We start from the raw sequence: 21,206 nt of genomic DNA, 5'->3' as shown, positions 1-21,206 counted from the left end.
CATCGAAAGCTACAAGCAAATGCTCCCTGCTCCTCCTCAGGCAGGGAAGTCTACAACAAAACCCCATAATACTGACAAGGACAAAAGAGAGGTTGTTCATATGCAAATAGGAAAGCCTTCTCTTAACTAAATGCCATTCCTTGGCTCTTCCAGACTTTATTTTTAAGTTACAAAAATGTCAAGTTATTGTTCACTAACAAAGGCAATCTAAGAACTATATTTTCAACAAATCTTGAAGAATGTATTTGTTGCTCCTGTAATGGGACACGGATCACTCGGGAGCCTTAAAATCAATCTGTTACTGAAAAGGATCTATCTCTTGGACATAGCATTCGCCCCTTTTTAAGACAGTTGAGCACTGCCTCCCTCCCAAAGCACGATGGCAAACACCTATAAGCTCAGCTTAAGGAATCCGAGACCGGAGGATGACAGCGAATTTGAGCCCAGCCTGTTCTATGCTCAGAGTGAGACCCTGTCTCTAGAAGCAAACAAACAAGGACAGACAGGCTGAAGCCCATGGTAGAGGGCTCCCGGGCATCACATCCTAAACTCAATCCCACTACTGTCCCAGACAAACAAAAACAAGCCCAGCAGCAACCACCCAGTGACTGACCCAGATTCCAGATGATTTGAGCAAGGTTGGACAGAGACACCATGTTCAAGGGTAAGCCTATCACAGGGGACATTAGACCCTTTGTTCTGATCTGTAATCCTCAGCCCGGCGACTCCGTGCTAGACATTCTTTCAACCTTGGTTTTGTCACTGTTTGCTGATGTCTTTGTCCCTTGGCCCCCCAAAATGACCACAGCGCTTCCCACAGCTGCCTCTTCTGCAGGAACAGCACAACTCCTAAAAGTTTCCCACTTAGGTACTTAGGGACATGTTGGGAAGTGGACATGGTTTGCCAGGCTAAGAGTGTGGGTAAAACTGTTTGTGGCTCTGTATTGAACTCGTGTCCACATCAGTGTTCTGTATGTCACAACCGTCTCTCTGATTTTTTTTCTACTTGTTCCTATTGTACTAAGACACAGCCAGGCAGTGTTGGCACACGACTTTAATCCCAGCACTTGGGAGGCAGTGGCAGGGGGATCTCTGTGAGTTCGAGACCAGTCTGGTTTACAAGAGCTAGTTCCAGGACAGCCTCCAAAGCCACAGAGAAACCCTGTATCCAGAAAAAAAAAGAGAGAGACAATAATTTTTGATTATATCAAAAACTTTAAGGTGTGTTTATTCTAACAGTAACTCCAGTCCAAGGAAATGATTTTTTACACAGTGATTTCGTCAAGTCACACAACATCCCTACTCACATTGAAGGAGGAAAATCAAAATCCACTCTGTCACACTAGCCTCTAAATGCTGCTGCAAAGGAGTGTGAGAAACAGAGAAAGACGACCACCACACCCCTGCGCTTCCCCTCCCCCCTCGATTTCCCCCATGGACTTGGCATCTGTGCTGGCTTCCTCCCCTCAGGAGCACTGCACGGAACTCACCCAGGATGTTGTCAGTCTGCATCAGGACATCATTCTCCTCGCTCCTGCTGACTTTAAATACCAGTTTGCAGACATTCAGAAGGTTTTTTCTGCTCACTTTAAGCTGCAGGGAAAGAACATGCTTGCATTTCTACGGCAGAGGTAAAGGAAGGTTCTAGACACCTCTAGAACCTCTGCACTCAGTGCAGGAAGAGGATTTTAAACATGAGAAATGTTCCAAGGAAAGAACTTAGAAAAGTTGGGCCACATTAATGTGCTGGCTCTAATATCGCACTCATTTCTATAAACATGAACATTTTAATAACAAAGTGAGTTTCTCACTATGAAACATTGCGCACTGGTGTGTAAAACTGTGAGCTGTTTTTTAAAGAGTATGACGTTAAACAGAGTAAATTGATTTAGAATGCTATGGTAAAGGATGGGGGATACCAAAGTTCAGACTAAACAGATCTAGAAAAGAAAATACAAAGGAAGTCTGCTCCCTCTGTCACTTGTATAAAAGAATTAAAACCAATACTCTGGATTAGACCAGGCTGTGCTTATCCACAGAGCTATTTCTGGAGTGCTTTAAGATGAGCAAAGTTTGACTAGCAGAACCAAGGTCTACACTAGCTGCACATTTATCTAAAGTAGCAAAGAATGGTCAGTAATGCAGAATTGTCTAATAAACCATGGAAGAGCAAAACTATTCAAATTAAGTAAGCATCCCCAGAAAAAAATACTACTTATTCTGTTTGTGTTGTTTGGCTGAGACAGGGTCTCACTGTGCAGGCTGGTCTGGTCTTAAATTTTCCAAGATTCACTTGGCACTGCTTCCTGCGTGCTGGGATTAAAGGTATGTGCCGCTGGTCCCACACAATTCTCTTTTTTTATTATATTGTTTTACATGTTTATTTGTGTGTGTGTGATAGTGAATGAGTGTGTAACAGTGAGTGTGTAGAAGTCAGAAGACAACTTATAGGCGTTACTTCCCTCTTTCTATCATGTGGGTCCTGTAGCTCAAACTCAGGCTATTGATCTTAAAAAGAAAAACATCTACAACTTCTGGGTCAGGTGGGAGCATTGTATGTCCTCTGCAGCAGTGTCTGTAGGAATGGGGTCCTCTGAGCAAATAAAGACCCCTCTATGAACATGATGGCACAAGGGTCATTATTTTACTATTTAGAAAGTTATCTCTAATATTTTTCATTGAGTTTTCAGTTGATTTTTAAAAAGATAATAGAGTATGCCCAAGTTATCTGTTAGAGCCACAAATGCCACTGCACACTTAGTGGTTCATGGGATGAGCTGTTCCCTGGGAGACAGAAAGCTGGGTAGGTTGTCTGTGGTTGGTGAGGCCGCGGGAGGGAGCACAGCTGAGCATCTCCACTTACGGCACCCACCCAGGGTCTGCACACAGTGATCAGAGAGCTTTGCCCATTTAGGTATTAACCCTGCTCTGCAGAGAGAATGGATGGATGCTTTATGATGAGAGCTAACTAAGGGTGTAGTCTCCACCCGAAATCACACAGAAAATGTGACTAGAATATTCTACTTGTGAAAGGCTTCCCATCAAGATAAGATGGGATGGACATGCTCACTACACTGCCAGGACTTCCCTTCCCCTCTCTGCTTTCCCACCTTCCTTTGCACTGGGGATGGGTACAGAGGCATTGGCATTCATGGAAACAGGTAGACGGAGCGTCATCCATTATTGTCGCTGCTCTCTTAGAACGTTCCAGAACTGCTAGGGCTTATCTTTTGGTTCTGACTTTTCATGGCTGTGACAACAAAACTGCCCATCGGGTTTTGTTCTGGGCAGAGCTGCCCCAGACTTTTCTTTGGTGTCTGCCTTTTCTTCTAACACGTTTCATAAGCTGTCTAGGGCCACCAAGGGACCTTCCTGTGACCACATGCAACTGGTTTCCTCTCTCACAGTGGCTCACAAAGCATCTGGTCCCTGTCTTTAGTTCTTAAACCATGAGACGGAGCTGGGCTCCCAGCAGGAGCCACAAGGCAAAGTCAACAGCCTGCACCATCCCAAACCGCCCAGTCTCGTTCTTTGAGCCACAGGACTGGACATGTTTGATGCTGTAAATTTTTCTTTCCTCTCCTGACTCTCCTTTTCTCTCTCATCCTTTTAAAATGGACTCTGGGCACAGTCCAGATGCAAGCCTGTTGGAATATTCCCTGTATGTCCAGTCTTATTTCTTAGGGAACACCTTCTAATCCAGTTCTGGGACGTGAGCTTATTGCCTTAGTTTCACCAAGATTCTAAACGAACATCGTATTTTTCATCTTTTTTGCAATATGGGCAAACGAATCACTCGACAAAGCACAGATGGGGGGGCAGTCCGCTAGGACAAAGCACAGATGGGGGGGCAGTCCGCTAGGACAAAAGGAAGACAGACTTACTGCTAGGATAAGCTTTGCAAGTTTAAGGCTGAGGGAATCTGAGTCAGCATCCACTAGTTTATACAGTGTCTTCAGCAGGACACGTCTTCCCTTAAACTTCTTTCCAAGCATGCGTCCTTCCTCCAACGCCTGATGGAGCCGCGTGCACGCGGCACACATTGCTTCAATGTCTTCTTCTGTCAGAGCAAAGAGAATGGCCACCACTTACTCATTAAGGTTGAGTTTCAGATACGTCAGATACAAGCAGTGTAGGGAGAAGCCCCCGGGAGTTCCCCGGACATCTCCAAATTCCTGGATGCCATTCCCCTTCCTCCTCTCACTTCTATCTGCTTGGTTATCTTCATCGCTCTGCTCCATCTCCTAGGTTCACATATTTACCATCAGTCATGCATCTTATCCGGAAGAACAGCCTTTCAAAGTCCCCTTGCCCCCTTTAAAGGTGTCCCCCACCTCCACCCGGCTCTGTCCAGTCTCACTGAGGCACGCCATCTGCCCATTTCTTCAAACAAGTTGCATGACTCCAAAGGAGCAAATATTGTCCCGCAGTGCTATTTATCCTTCCCATGTGAATAGGCATGTTGTGCTATGTATAGACTGATGTTCTAAGTGAGGAGGGATCCTGGTTGGCACACTTGCGTGGTAGAGCAGGCATACCGTGTAGATAGTCTACAGCTTCAAGCAAGTTCGACTTCTAATACATCTGTTGGTGAAAATAATGAGTGGTATGTTCCTTTCAGAATGACTGGGCAAAGAGATGTAATAACATTCACTTCTATTATCAAAGAGCAGACTTTCACAAAGATGTTATCTGGGAAAGGGGGAGACGAGAATATTTTGTTTTACAGTTGCGATCCCAACGACAGTGATTTTTGAGAGTGGCTTAGCCAGGAAAGAGAACCAGCACTGGAAGGGAGCACCCGGGAAATAAAAGAATTCAAGGACTAGCATGTTGTGTTGGGAAGCATTACCTCCAATAGACCCCATCACAAAACTTAAAAGTGGGAAGCCAGTCTTAAATAAATACCACGATGAGCGCATAGACGCCAAGGTGGAGGAATTGAGTGCCAGCAAAAGGAAGTGACTCAGCCATATTTAGCTCTTTTCAACAATAACATCTAAGAAAAAAGTTTAAACCTCAATAGCTGAGTACCCTCCAAGGCCTTTTGGTCATGCACTTGAATAAATGAGCTGGTGGGAAATGACAAACCTGAGACACGGGGGCCTGAGACCTGTGTGTGAAGCATTTCTGTTGCTTGGTTTTTTTTTTTCCTTCTCTGACTGGCTGTCTCATTACTAGTCCAAGCTTTGGGCTATTCTCAGCTGCCTGGGCTCTACTCAAGACGGTTGTAGCTCACAAAAGAATTGGAAAGGACGGCTCAAGGATCAAAGTTTCAACTACTGACGAAGTAAGCCTTCTCTATCAGCCAATGCCAGGTGGAGTACTGCTCTCTGGAGGCTGAGGCAGGAGGATGGTAAGTTCGAGGTCAGTCTGGGCTACATATGGAGACTGTTTCAAGAACCTAGGAAAAACAAAACAGAAAGGCACATGGCCTCAAAAAATATTCTAAGAGCTGAAGCTAGTTAAGAATTTCATGTGTAATTAACAGTAAGTCACAAAGTAACTTTGTTCCACAAGTTACTCCTTAACCACAAAGGGAAATCCAGCAACTACACAGAGCCAGAGCCTGGCAGACACCACTTGACCCAAATGATCAAAAGTCACATTTCCAGTAAGGTACAGGTCAGCACAAGGGCTTCCTGCCATCAGGCTCGAGAAAGATATAGTGTAAGTATGTGGCTATTTCTACCCCAAAGGCCTGATCTGGGTCTCAGACGAGCAAACAGGAGGAAAACCTAACGCCCGGAATGTGTTGTGCAATAAATTTCTCACTTGTATCATGGCTGTGACAGATGATTGAAACTTGTGACCCAGGGGCTTTCTTTTTCTAGAAAGGAAACCATAGGAACAATGAGCAAAATGCAGACAAGATTTGTATGGTGTCGCATGGTCACTTCCAGTTAGGGAAGAGAACACTCTTGCTTCTAAAACTAACAAACGGAAAAATCACAGACCAAAGTAGCTACCAACATAGATTTGGGGTTCTTTGTTTTTATTTTGTTTCATTTTGAGACAAAGTCTCATTGTGTAGTGGAGACTACTGGCCCTGAAAATGTTACCAATGTGTTCTCACAAGGTTCTAGAAAGACAAAAACAACAGCAGTGTGCCAGGGGGCAGAGAAAGAGGAACAGGTGGGGAGGAGGAGGGCAAGGCAGGGTGGTAGAACACAGCACTGGGGGGTATGGGAGAAGAGGAAGCAAGATTCTAGAACTAGTCTATTAACTATTTTAACTAGTCTATTAACTGCTTATCAAACCAAAGGAACTACAAGGTGTCAAGGAAACCAGACTTCAGGATACTTATTGGTTTTAAATGTGTCTGGGGACAAAGATGTGACAATTCTGGAGTTTGCTTGTGGGTTCTTCTTTTGACATGGACTCTTGCTATGGAACCCAGGCTGGAACCCAGTTTCCCAAGTGCTGGGTAACGGGCCTGGTATCTCACACCCTAACTGCCAGTGAGGTCCTAAGTTTGCTCTGTTGGTATCTGGTGGGCAGAGTGCTGGGCGCAAACTGAAGACCCTGCCGTGGAAGATCAGTCCTCTAGAGGCCTCCTGCCTGCACTGCAGACCCCGGCATGGCCCTCCAGACAGGCCTCCTACCTGAAGGCCCCTGCTGTGGCTTCAGCCTTGACCAGACACACCTTTCTCACGTGACTTGCACTCCTGAAGGAATGGCCCAGAGTTCACTGGCCAAGCTAACAGCACGGTGAAAATGGCAGCTCCAGGGGGGAAATGCTAGAACTTGGAACTGCAAAGGGCTCTGGGGGTGATGTGGTTTCATCCCTCTCTGAGTGTGGAGTTTACATGTAGCTCCAGGGACCTGCTGATGGCGCTGAGGCCAGAAAGCCTGACAAGGGGACCCACCCCATGGAGAGCGCAGCCTAGCCACAAGGAAGTGCTGGCCACTCAGAAAGCAGCGGTTCTGCGCCAGCTCCCTGCCTGCAGCTGTAAGGATGCCAGCTCCCTGCATCCCCCCCCCCCGCACCTTCCAGTGTCTGCCATGTTGCTCAGGCATCCGGGAGTAGTCACTCAATTAGTCCTATTGAGGGCCCGCTGTGCACATCCTATCAAGCATGGGGATTGCTCTGTGGCTCTCAAGGGTCCAGAGGGTTCTAGTTCACCTTTCCAAGTGGAATTCTGAAAAGTTGGGCAGCATCCTCTCAGCAGCTCCCCGTACCCTCCAGGAATACATCGTTGTCCCCTATGGAGTGCTAGACAAGACACTTCTTGAGCTGTGTGAGTGGACTCTCTGGTACTGAACCTCAGCAGTCAAGATAATCAGCAAAACCACGGGTACAGCTCTCGCTGACCAGCCTGTGTGACCCACTCAGTTCAAGAGATCTGCTTTCCTTGATCTTCTAGAATGTGAAGAGTCTCCCTGAAGAGGCTGAAGCAGCATTTCCTCAGGGAGAGACACTTCACTAATCTGCACTACGAGGGAGTTTTAGAAGTTGGCTCCCTCAGTACATTCCAAGTATAATTCTACTCCCCAGCAATTTGGTTTACATAATATTTGCTGTACATGTTTCTAGGCTATGTAAATACATGACATGTTTTCATCATATCCACAGAAATAATGGTCCAAGTACACTGAGAATATCAGGGCAATGGGGAAACACACAGATAAAGGCAAAGTTTTTATTTAAAACAAGAACTATCGTTTTACCCTTTTCTAATTCATGCAAAATCGGTACAATCCGTGTTTTCCAAAAGACTCCATCTACTTCTATTTCGGTCTCCTGTTCCTGCAAGCTGGCTCTCGAGGCTGCAAAGGAATCCGGAGAAGGAAAAGGTATCGTGAAAAAGGTCGTGAAACAGGGCACACTCAGCAGCCTTTGCTCTGCACGCTGGGATCAGTAAGAACGGAGTCAAGTCTCACTTTGCCCCAAGTCCCGACTCGAATGAGAAACACGAGGCTTTTCATCAAAGCACCCCAAATGAAACTTGGGGGAGTCAACTCAAAGAGACAATGTACAAGTGGGATGACAATAATTCATAGAACAGAACGCTGTGGCAGGGCTGCTGGCCATGAAAAACCAACTGGTTTAAGTTAACTTTTACTTAAACTTTTCCCTCTGTAACATATAATAGGCAGTTACGTACACATATGTGTACATACATACATACATACATACTTTATAAAAATCTTAGCCTTTTGGGACAGACACTAAGCAGGAAGTACCACCAACGCTGTGCTTTCCTGTGGGGTAGGGGAAATGTCTTGGTTTCCCCGCCCCAACTCTATTATTGACATGCATGGTGACCTTTGTCTATCTAGCTTAGAACCTTTCCAAGCCTGTTTCCTCATCAGCGAAAAGGAGAATATTTGCTTTCAGGATTATGAAAGCTAAATGTCACAATAGAGGCAAAACTCTGTCTGAGGGCCACACAGCTAGCAACTGAAGATCTGTGAACCTCTTTTCCCTGACTAAACATGGCTGATGTGTGTGTCACCACTGTGCCACCAGGGGCTGCACAAGCTCCAGAGGGCAATGCCATCATTGACTGCACCCAGGACACAGGAGGGGGAGTATTGCTTTTCTTTCTTCCTTCCCTCCTCTCTCCTCAGCCCGTTGAAACAAGGTCTCACTCTGCCATAGAACTCACTATGTAGCCCACGCTAGCCTCGAACCCACCGCAAGTCTCCTGCCTCAGCCTCCCAGGACTACAGGTGAGCTGGTACACCCAACTGAGGCTCCTGTTTTATTGTTTTGCTTCTGAAGGTAGAGAAAGTGGAATCTAGGTAGAAGCTAGGCTTACTAAATTATCCCCATAGTCGTATAACTCTGCTGCCCTTACCATTCAGTTCCACTGCAAACCAACAGATTAAAAGGCAACAATGTATGAAACAGAATTCATAGAGACAGTGGCAATTCATGATTACATGTTACATAGGCAGTATCTCAAATCGCCAACCAGAGCTGGAGGGGGCACTGGAGGCCTTCCTCAGCCACCCTCTAGCTAATGTCTGCCTCCTGCGCCCCTAACCTGGCACCAGAAAAATGTACATGAGATGGTGGAAATCATAGCAGCAATCAGAAGATTCTATACATATGACCATCTTTATTTATGCTTTTTACAGTTCTTGGTTTATTTATTGTGTCTCCTTTTGGACTCCAGCATATGCAGATACATACATGTACACATACCCATGCAGTTACATACATGTACACATATCCATACGCAGATACATACATGTATACATAATTAAAAGTAAGTCTTAAAAAGGAAATCTCCTGAACTCTTCTCAACTGTGTGTATAAAATGCAGTCAGCTCTGTGTGTAACCTGAGATGGTATGTGTTTAAAATGTAATTTGAATTCAGCGATGTCCGAAATGATTCTTCAAGGCCCCAAATAGGAAACTTTTCCCCACACAGCTCTGAGGCTTCCCAGGAGAAGCAGGGAGGCTGTGCAAGTAGCATCTGCCTCCCAGTGCCCAGGCCCCACCACTGCATTTTGGGACTGTCTACTCCCTGTCACAAGTGTCGCTTGCCTTTTATCAAACCTTGCTTCTGCCAAGGGAAGCTGGGCAGACTGAGCATGGGAAAACCCCGGAGCACCAAAGCAAACAGGGCATTCTTGACAACTAAACTATAGTTAAATGGTAAAGATATAATGTAGTCAAAACAGGAAGACTTCCGCTAAGCTATCCAACCCATAAGCAAGACTACATAAAACAAAATTGAACTGTCTTTAGGAGTCGGGTGTGGGGCAGGATTCAGAAATGCCTGGACTTGAGAAAAGAAGTGATGTTCATAACAGGGTCTTTCTCAAGCAGCACCCTACAGCTCAGTGCACGAGAACTCACACCAGCAGTGTCTGCACGCTACACACAGTGCACGGGCACTCACACCAACAGTGTCTGCACACTACACACAGTGCACGGGCACTCACACCCACAGTGTGCACACTACACACAGTGCACGGGCACTCACACCAACAGTGTCTGCACACTACACACAGTGCACGGGCACTCACACCAACAGTGTCTGCACACTACACACAGTGCACGGGCACTCACACCAACAGTGTCTGCACACTACACACAGTGCACGGGCACTCACACCAACAGTGTCTGCACACTACACACAGTGCACGGGCACTCACACCAACAGTGTCTGCACACTACACACAGTGCACGGACACTCACACTAACAGTGTCTGCACACTACACACAGTGCACGGGCACTCACACCAACAGTGTCTGCACACTACACACAGTGCACGCGCACTCACACCCACAGTGTGCACACTACACACAGTGCACGGGCACTCACACTAACAGTGTCTGCACAATACACACAGTGCACGGGCACTCACACCAACACTGTGCACACTACACACAGTGCATGGGCACTCACACCAACAGTGTCTGCACACTACACACAGTGCACGGGCACTCACACTAACAGTGTCTGCACACTACACACAGTGCACGGGCACTCACACCAACAGTGTCTGCACACTACACACAGTGCACGGGCACTCACACCAACAGTGTCTGCACACTACACACAGTGCACGGGCACTCACACCAACAGTGTCTGCACACTACACACACAGTGCACGGGCACTCACACCAACAGTGTGCACACTACACACAGTGCACGGGCACTCACACCAACAGTGTCTGCACAATACACACAGTGCACGGGCACTCACACCAACAGTGTCTGCACACTACACACAGTGCACGGGCACTCACACCAACAGTGTCTGCACACTACACACAGTGCACGGACACTCACACTAACAGTGTCTGCACACTACACACAGTGCACGGGCACTCACACTAACAGTGTCTGCACACTACACACAGTGCACGGGCACTCACACCCACAGTGTGCACACTACACACAGTGCACGGGCACTCACACCAACAGTGTCTGCACACTACACACAGTGCACGGGCACTCACACCAACAGTGTCTGCACACTACACACAGTGCACGGGCACTCACACTAACAGTGTCTGCACACTACACACAGTGCACGGGCACTCACACCAACAGTGTCTGCACACTACACACAGTGCACGGGCACTCACACCAACAGTGTCTGCACACTACACACAGTGCACGGGCACTCACACCAACAGTGTCTGCACACTACACACAGTGCACGGGCACTCACACCAACAGTGTCTGCACACTACACACAGTGCACGGACACTCACACTAACAGTGTCTGCACACTACACACAGTGCACGGGCACTCACACTAACAGTGTCTGCACACTACACACAGTGCACGGGCACTCACACCCACAGTGTGCACACTACACACAGTGCACGGGCACTCACACCAACAGTGTACACACTACACACAGTGCATGGGCACTCACACCAACAGTGTCTGCACACTACACACAGTGCACGGGCAATCACACCAACGGGGCCCACACTACAGCTCCGGTCAGATCTGCCATTGTTACTGTGTTTGACAGATACCTCAACTTTTGGAACTCTGAAGTTTTCAGAATGACTGTACACCATCACCTTAGCCGTCTGGATTCTTGAGTATGCCCAAACTGGATAAAACATGTATACCATTGTGAAAGTAACGACGGATATTCAAGCAGTATTAAAATGCAGCTGCTCATATTCCTAGATGACCAACCTACTTAAAGGCAAATGACAAGCCAGAAGTTGATAAGTCAGTAACAATAAATTTCCTTGACATATTTTTGAAACACTGAAATTTACTAGACGGTGGGCTGGGGAAATGGCTTGGGGGGTAAAGTACCTGCTGCTGTAAGCTTGGAGGACCTGAGTTCAGATCTCCAGTACTCATGTAAGAAGCCAGGCAAGGTGCTGCGCCCTGTAGCCCAGAATAGGGCAGCAGACAGGCATTTCCTGGGAACTTACTGCTCATCTCAGTGTAGACAAAATGGTGAGCTCCAGGTCCAGTGAGAGAGAGACTCTGCCTCAAAAAACAAGGTGCAGAGTAGCAGAAAAAGACGCCCTGCTCCCACACACCAAAACCCCAAAATGACTAGAAATCCAGGCTTTAAATCAAATCAAAACAAAACAAAACAAAACATTCAACAAACAAACCTATGCAGTGTGCTCTTCGGCATACAGCTACGAGAAAGCGCAGTTAGTAATCAGTTCCTCAGGAAGAGTGAAATCACACATATTCACTCCAGGAAGAGACGATTATCAAGGTGAGTCAGAAATCACAAAAGTTTACTGCCTCCTCAAGACCCATTTGAAACCTTCCAGACTCGTTTTAAGAGGTTAGCTACACACTGTGGTACAAGGATTTCTTCTAGGTCTTCTCTTGGGAATCCCCATTTATGTGGTTGCATCTGCCTATGGCTTTGTCACTTCTTTATGCCTGTGTCGTCCTCATTGCTCCTACTGCCTCCATTCTAGACACTATTCCCAGTTAATTCTAGAAAACAGAAGCATGTGCACACACACACACACACACACACACACACAGTCTCAGTCTTGGGGAACAATTTAAAATTTAAAAAGCACTTTCATCTAGTTCATAGTTTGCTAAATATAAAAATGACCATTCAACAGGAAATTGGGTAAGTCAGGCAGAAGCACTGCCTGTTTTTAAAGACTCTGCTGCCTCACGGGTTACAGTTGTTAACCACAGCTTTGAGTTTTGGACACAACAGCTTGACACAGTGTTAGGATTGGCTGATGTTTTTAGCATGCGAGTGTAAAGCCCTTGGCAACAGCTCTGTCTTGGGGATCTGAACGGCTTAGATTCTTCTGAGCTTTAGATTCATTCCCTGTGACCAGGAGGAGCCTCCTCCCTATGGGAAGCCAGTCTGAAGAGAACGCTTCCACCCAGTGCTAGTTTGACACCATTTGTCATCATTTTTATTTTTGCTGAGACAATCCTGCCTACAATTCATAATCCTCCTACTTCTTCTTCCAAAATGTCCAGATTATACATGTACACTCACTCAGCCTGACATAAACTTTTGTGTGAAAGAATGAAAAAGTATAAAGAATTTAGCATACACGTGGGCAGCCTTGATTAGCTTGGCTCAACATCAACATTGGGCCACATTTGTGTCTTTCTTTTTTTTAAAGATTGAAATCCTTGCAGCATTGAAGACTCCTTAATGCCTACTCCGTCCATATTCTTCCCCTTGGGGGTCACCAACCTTCAAAATGGGGGTGACAGAACTTTGTCTCTCCAGACGCAGCACAGAGATTCCTAACTTAACGTTTCACTGGCTGCTTGTACTGACTGCAGTCAATGTTACAAATGCCCACTGGTTCACTTTTCTCACGGCCACATTTTGTACCATCTCTAACCCTTGGGCTGTATTAGTCTACATTTTCTCATGCAAAATAAAGTTCCCAAAGGGCTTTCATAATAAAATTTTATAGCTTCACTTAAATGGACAATGCTTTTGAACTTGAGCTTAGAATTATACCAATGACAAGTTTGGCCAGTCTCCAGATATTTTTACTCTGTAATTTCTGTGAGCATCTGGCCACATTGAAGGCATCAGATTTGGGTACTTGTAAGACTGAAGTGAAATAATGAAAACTTAGGAAATAAATGTTGGTTTCTGAGCAAGTTGGTTCTAGTTCCTGAAGTTGATGAACACAGAATTGTTAATCAGGATGCAGTGTGGCACTCTAGACGCTCCCCAAATCAGTCTCTGACTTCCACCTGACATTTATCTTTGAAAAACAAGTCCCATTGGCTTAACAACATGGAGATGCTGAGGGTGAGGATGCAGAGGGTGAGGATGCTGAGGATGAGGATGCTGAGGGTGAGGATGCTGAGGGTGAGGGTGAGGATGCTGAAGGTGAGGATGATGAGGGTGAGGATGCTGAGGGTGAGGATGCTGAGGGTTAGGGTGAGGATGCTGAGGATGAGGATGCTGAGGGTGAGGGTGCTGAGGGTGAGGATGCTGAGGGTGAGGATGCTGAGGATGAGGGTGAGGATGCTGAGGATGAGGATGCTGAGGATGAGGATGCTGAGGATGAGGATGCTGAGGGTGAGGATGCTGAGGGTGAGGTGCTGAGGGTGAGGATGCTGAGGGTGAGGATGCTGAGGGTGAGGATGATGAGGGTGAGAGTGCTGAGGGTGAGGGTGCTGAGGGTGAGGATGCTGAGGGCTAAGAACACAAGTATCTTACCTGCTCTGGTTTCCAGTCTGCTCAGGTCTGAGCTGCTAGGACATGAGGAGGCCCTGGTACGCCACTTCCTCTGGTCCCTAGGAGAAAGTGGAATGAATGAAACTGGAAGGTATTTTCATTTTTATAAACTGCAACTTGTTCATGTAGAGTTTATGTAGGCTTTGGAAGAAACCACAGTGAATAGTTTAAGAGATAATGTTTGATTGTTTGCTTTAATGTACTTTTACCATCTAAGATTTATTTGCAAGAACACAAGTCTACTTGCTTAACAGTATGAAATATAATACTAGATAGAACAAAAAAATAAATAAATCCAAAGGGAAGAAAAAATGATTAAGGATATGAACCACAAGAGGTCGCTATTACAACAAGAAACAGTGGGAAATCTGTGAAGCCAGCTCAGAGTGTCCAAGGTCACACAACAGGGCCAGCTCTGGAATGCAAAGCTCCTAACTTTCAACCCACAGTTCTTCCCACTGCATCATGGTATGTCCCATTGCCACTTTAAAACTCAATTCAATTAATGTTCTCTAAAAATACTCATAGGAATACTTTAAATGTTAAAAAAGCCAAAAGTATGTTCCAAGTAAGAGTGGCCATGGCTAGTCATGGGGGCTCTTGACTTGGTCGCACTGTTGCCTGGCTGCAACTTAACTGCAGTTGGCCTGAGAGACAAGAGAGGACCATGGAGGCTAAATGACAAAACTACATCAGACACAGGTATGGGACCCATTATTATCTATAATTAATATATGCAAATAAAAACAGGGCTGGGGAGCTGGCTCAGGGGGAAGAGGTGCTTGCCCTGCAAGCTGGGCGACCTTGGTTTGATTTCCAGAGTCCATATGAAGGTGGAAGGAGAGAACCAACCCCACAGTTTGTCCGCTGGCCTCCACGTGTGTGCTGTGGCACAAGCTCACACCCAGCATGATACATAAAAATTAAAAGTTAAAAAAAATCTTCAGTGGGATGGAAAGCTGACATTTTAAAAATATTTATTATGTATACAGTGTTCTGCCTGCATGTATCCCTGCAGGCCAGAAGAGGGCACCAGATCTCATTACAGATGGTTGTGAGCCACCATGTGGTTGCTGGGGATTGAACTCAGAACCTCTGGAAGACCAGCCAGTGCTCTTAACCTCTGAGCCATCTTTCCAGCCCCCATATAACTTGAAATTTTTAAGATAAGAGTTTCACATATATGGTGTGTGTGTGTGTGTGTGTGTGTGTATTTTGAATAAACACTGAAATTATCAAGACAGTTTTCAGCTTACAGCCCTGCCCCCAAGTACCTGTCCACTCTTTCTGAGTCAAGGCCAGGCGTGAGACTGGTTCCACGACGCCTCCTTTGTGCAGCATCATTTCTAGAAGAGAATGAGAAGGTGGCTCAGTATGCACACGGGATTGTCAGTACTGTTCCTCCTAGTTCCCAAGCAGGGACAGGCCTGGGCTCACTGCCACCATTCATGGTCATCACAGTGGGGGTGGACACTGATTGTAGGAATGCCTCCCCAGCCTGAGTTCATATCCTGGGTGACCTTGGAAACCGACTTGGCTTTGGGCTCCCCATCCTAAAACAGAGGCAACACTTCTGCTTAAGAGGTGGGCTGGCACACTGCGGGAACCACCCAAAGGACCCATACTATTTTCGTTTTCCTCTGAGTCTGTAAGCACCTAGAGGAGCAATGAGTGGACACAGGTACAGAAGACACTTTCTCTGAAGAAGGGAAAGCCCTGCTGTAGTGGGGTGGTCCAAAAGAACTGGAGAGACCCCTAGGAGGAACGATGACTTCGTGGGAGGAGCAGACCACATGGTGCCCCTTGAAGGGTTAGAAACTGAACTAGCAACTGAAAACTCCAGTCACTCAGTAAGTAGCCTGAGTGAAGAACAGAGGGGCCCTAGAGCCTGATTCTCTTGGGACCAGCTGCTGGCGTGGGACCAGCAGGGCAGGCACAGAGAGTTTCTGCTGGGAAGAATTCAAACAGCTGCCTGGAGCTTTGGGATCTGCTGCGGACAGTAAGTGATACCCATACGAGACAGCTTCTTACAGGAAGGTGTGACATTGAGATTCTGGGGGTGGGGGGCACATGAAGACAGAACACTAAGGAGAAGGAATGAGAGATGATGTTTCTGGGATCATTTGGAACTAGAAAAGAGATGTGGGATTCCATAAATGAAAAGTTAACAGGGCAACGGGGCTGATTCTAGGCATCTGGAGATCCTGGATGGCAGGGCCCTACTAAAGCGGCGAGGGTAAGGAGGGCAGTTTATGGGGTCAAGCAAGCATGGCTTTTGTCTTGTTGAATTTCTGAGGCCAGGTGGAACAAAGATGTGGAAATCGGAAAAGATGCAAGCGGCACATGGGACCAGAGTCACAGATGAGTAGCTCCAAGCTGGAGACCCGAGTTTGTGTGCAGGACAACGTTATCAAAGAAGAGGTGAAAAACGGACCTTCGTGTACTTGGCACAGGCCTGGAATGAGGACCTAGGGGAGGACGGGGTCACAACAGCTGGGGACCAGGGAAGGAGGCTACTGTCTGGCCAAGGCAAGCCATCTGTGGAGCGGAAATGCTAAAGTCCTGCAGAAGCGTGAGCAAGAAAGATGGGGACCGAGAGAAAATCAGAGCTGCGGCGTGGGCTGGGTGGGTGAGGGCGTGAGTTAGGAACATTTGTGAGTTTAGGGTGAGCTGTGTTTACTGTCTGACAGAAAGGAAGACAGGGTGGAAAGGATAATCCTACACTGAAGAGGAGGACGACAGATGGCCCTGTGTGCTTCAAAGACGGACTGAAACCACGTGAGACCAACTTGTATCTTCCCCCCAGAAACCCTTTAACTACTTCAAGTGTTTGGAGATGCTGCCCCTGTCTCTTCACACTGTCTCCTGTGGCTTTCACCCCTTGACAGTTATGCACTTGTGGTTAAGTTTTTACTACAAGTAAATTATCAAGACAGTTATTATCTGGACAGAAGAGTGGTGGGTCATGGTGCTCCCGCCATGGTGCTCCCGCGATGAGGCTGCAGGAAAGTCAGAATGCTCTGGAACATGGAGCTCATCCACACGTGCTCGTGTTCTCCCTATTCAGTCCTGAGCCCTTCAAATGCTTGCATCCCACAGGGTATATTTTCACACCTTTGCTGGCCCTCCCCCCCCTTTTTTTTACAGCCTGCATGTTTCTGTCCCTTTAAAAGGAACCCTAGCTCACACTGTGGCCAGAGAAGGAGTAGGTATTTAAATGATGTAGCCTGATACCACAATAGCAGTTTCAATGGTCACATCCCACGATTAGATTAGCCAACTCCTTTTCCTACATGTGCAGCAAAGGCAGATGTCCCCGTGCAGTTCAGAGCTTTGCACATTATTAGATTCCAGCATCATATTGGCAGTGATTTCCTGCCTATCAGATGCATTTAGGTCCCGATTCAGTCATTCCGAATAACTGTTCTTCCCAGCTTCCTGCTCCATGTTATTAAACAGCATTATTAAATTTCTCACAATGATTTTTTTGATGTGCCCAAATAAAACAATTCTGGAAATTAGTCACTGGGCATTCCTGTGACATTCTTTTTAGAGGAAGAAAACCACCTCCTTTTCATTAGTTAGGACATCAACCTACAAATGGAGACCTAATTTCAAGGACTTGGACATCAGTGGCATTTGCTGGCTCACACAACCAGGAAGCGACTTGGAGGCATGGGGCTTTAAGGAAGGTGTGGCCAGGGTTTTGGCTCTAGATCTCTGCAATTCTCTTAGCTCTGCCCTGACTACAGGTTGAGGTCCTAGTGAAAATAAAATTTTGGTATGCTTTTCCAGGTCCTCTCCTCTTCAGCCCTCATGTTTCAGGAGTCTTCGGGCCCATCACAGACAAGGGTCTTACACTTCTCTTGAGTATTAGAACCAACCACAGTAGGCGATGCTATGTAAAGCCGACGGCAGCCAGCCCATCCGTGGAAGGCACGCTCAGTCATCACAGCCACTACTGCCGGACCATAAATTTCCCGAGGAAATAAAATAATAGCTCTCTTAAGTATTCAAAAATATAGATTTTGCTATAATTCAAGACAGTTCTTCTAGTTATTATGATCATTAAGGATCAGCAAATGTTTTCTTAAAGGGTCAGCTAGTATTTTATATATTTTAAATTTTGGGGGCCAAGGGGCAAAGTCAAGGAATATACATTTGCAACTATTTAAAATATAATGTTTTAAAAACACTTAAACCATTTTTAGCTCAAGGGCTGTAAAAAATAAAGCATATAGAGAAACAGATTTGACTCCTTCGCTGTAACAGTAAAAAAATAATAATATGGGTAATAATAACTAGTTAGATTTAGTTGTTGTTTTGTATTTGTATTGTTTTGCTTTTTTGAGACAGGGCTTCTCTGTGTAGCCATGACCATCCTGGAACTCACTCTGTAGACCAAGCTGGCCTCAAATTCAGAGATCTTTCTGCCTCTGCCTCCCAAGTGCTGGAGTTAAAGGTGTGAGGCGTGTGCTGCCACCACCAGGCTACTCATTAGATTTGCAGTTAAGAAAAAAAAATCCATTTTAGGAAAAGTTACATCTATAGAAAGTGAAAAAGAAAATGTAAAGAATGATTATAACAAAAGAAAATGTGCAAACTCTGAATAGACGTTTTCTTTGTCTTAAGAAAAAGACATTTCGCTTTTAATACTGGTTCCAAGATGAGACTGAAATCAGGTGGCAAATGTCTAGACATTGTCACTACATAGTCTCAGGCACAGAGGGTCAGCTCAGCTGCTGCCCAGTGACTCCAGTCACAAACAGTGTGCAAAGCCCAGCTGGGGTCAGATAAACCTCACCCTCAGAAGCAAGCCTCGGACTTCGGTTAGCTCTGCCACAGAACCTTGCCATCTTGATGCTTTGACTGCGATTTTGGAATGCCACCATCAGGGGGTGCTAGTCCTACCCTCTTCTGACTCAAACTTGGGGGTGGATGGGTCTGGGCCTGCCTGTGCTTCTGTGTGTACTCAGGGACACACTTGAGCAGCAACTCACGGCCAGGCTTGTCACACCAGGACTTAGCAAGTGGCAGAGGGCTGCAGCTACAGAACCATGCTGCCCCGTGCCTTGTCTTCCCTACATGGAACATTTTTAGCCGCATTACCTCTTTTCTTAAAAGAATAATGACTTTACTTGTGTGTGTGTGTGTGTGTGTGAGAGTAACATTTATTATTTTGAAAAGGTCAGGTAATGATCAAAAGTGCAAAGAAATTTTAAGAAACATCCTCCCAGATTTCACTAGCCAGAAATAAACAACATTATTGTATGGTAAATGTTGTTCCAGTATATTTTGCACACACACACACACACACACACACACACACATACATACACACACAAGAACAGAAGGGAGGGTAAGTGGGAAGATAATATTATACCATATATGTTATTGTAATAAAAAAGTCTAAGTACCAAGTTTGCTTGAATTAAAGAGAGAAAATAGAAATGGAGATGAAACTGTAGGAATCGCACAGCTCCAGATGAAATGAGTCTTCCCAAGAGATACTAGTTTCTAAAAGTTCTCTCTAAAGTTAAGGGAAAAAATACCGAGAAACATTAAGATGCTGAAACCCTCAAGTGAAACTATTTCAATGTCAGCAGCAGTCTGGGAAGCCTGCTGCTTACAGACGTGGAGAGATTCGAAGTCACACTTCCTCCCGCACGTGGGCTGGGTTACTTATATTTGACCACACTGCCTGCCAAGGTTTCTGTTCTATAACCATCAAGGTTTTTTCAGTCTTCATAATGTGAAAATAAAGTCAATACTCACCATGGATGCTTTACCAAACTCTTTTCAATTCAAAGTTTTCAATTCTGACTCACCATTCTGTTGTCTAAGAATTTTCTAGAAAGTACATGAATAATACTCCCTAAGTTCATTAATATTTGAAAGTGCCTGCCTGCTGCCCTTTCAATGAAGGACACGTGACTGCCGGTACAATTCTTGTTCTCTCTCTTTATGCTCCTCTCTCTTCTGGCACTGAGAGATGCTTGGCTAACGCAGGAGAACATTTTGTCTTTCTCTCCCTTCATGTGGCTTACTGGTTGGGCCCGAGTGGTCACAGGATGCTTTACCAAACCAAGTGTATCTAGTGCGAGCACTGCTGGAAATGCCCGATTATGAATTTTTCCATAGCAGATTTTGTTGGGACACCAAATGTCCATTTGAGCTTCAGATTTAAGTCTTTACTACAGAAAGCTGTCTTTTGGTACATCTTAATTTTTCTTTTCTTCTGTTTATTGGCTCTGACTTTCCATGGGTTGCTGCAAACTTTGAGAAAACTCATAGATAGCTTGAAAGAGTGCCTGGTACTCAGTTCCAAGTGAGCTCATGCTGTGACAGCATCTACAGCAGACGGGGGTTCTCGTCACAACTACAAGTTTCCTCCTTCTACCCCACTCATCCTCACAGCTTTATTCTCTCCTGTTTCTTTCTGTGTGGTTTCTTCTGGCCACCACATCTCATAGTCCCGCTTCTTTTATTCTAATTGTTAAGTCTCTACCATGGCTTACTTCTCCCTGTTCATACATTTTTCCTTCCATTTGTTTTTTGAGTACTACAGTTCATTTGATCTTGAGGGCTTACAATCTCCAATTTGAATCTATTCCCACTCTCTAAGGGGAGAATCCATGACCAGGCATCCATACTTCCCGTGAGACAATGAAGAATACTTGGGGCTCTTGGGTGACTTTCTTCTGGATGCATTTTCTTCCTCTGTCTTCGTTATGCTCTTTATGTAGTCTAGGAGACTTTTTATCCATGTTATCTGTCTTTCCTTGTTGACAGTGCACATGACCCAGAGAGGGTGAGAACTGAAGCCAAACAGTTGTTCCATCACTTTGTAGACTTCGGAAGGTGTGTTCCCCTCAAGCCACCGACACCCACAAAAGACCTTACACGATAGACAGCATCTTCACATTCTAATTTGTTGAACCTCGTTCTCTCCATACCTCCATTCCGTCTCCCCTCCCCACTGCTCACAGGCAATAAAAAGTGTATGTCACCCCAAGAGTCATCTGTCCTCCAGTCACTTCATGATCTGCATCTTTAGTG

General features: G+C 45.8%; 1 protein-coding gene across 2 annotated transcripts in view; it reads right to left on the bottom strand.

Annotated features, from left to right (window-relative positions):
- Positions 1–21,206, bottom strand: part of Armc2 (armadillo repeat containing 2) — a 109,133-nt gene that overhangs the window by 51,918 nt on the left and 36,009 nt on the right. For both annotated transcript variants that reach the window (XM_013115731.3, XM_013115733.3), the window contains exons 6-10: positions 15,422–15,493; positions 14,130–14,206; positions 7,672–7,770; positions 3,885–4,060; positions 1,491–1,593 (exon numbers count right to left, since the gene is read on the bottom strand). In XM_013115731.3, coding sequence (XP_012971185.2) covers positions 1,491–1,593; positions 3,885–4,060; positions 7,672–7,770; positions 14,130–14,206; positions 15,422–15,493 — 527 coding nt within the window. The remainder of the gene's footprint in view (positions 1–1,490; positions 1,594–3,884; positions 4,061–7,671; positions 7,771–14,129; positions 14,207–15,421; positions 15,494–21,206) is intronic.

This window comes from Mesocricetus auratus, unplaced genomic scaffold, assembly GCF_017639785.1.
Source record: "Mesocricetus auratus isolate SY011 unplaced genomic scaffold, BCM_Maur_2.0 Super-Scaffold_100018, whole genome shotgun sequence".
Classification (NCBI taxonomy): domain Eukaryota; kingdom Metazoa; phylum Chordata; class Mammalia; order Rodentia; family Cricetidae; genus Mesocricetus; species Mesocricetus auratus.
Note: the sequence above shows the minus strand (reverse complement) of the source record. Positions and strands in the feature narration are given on the sequence as shown.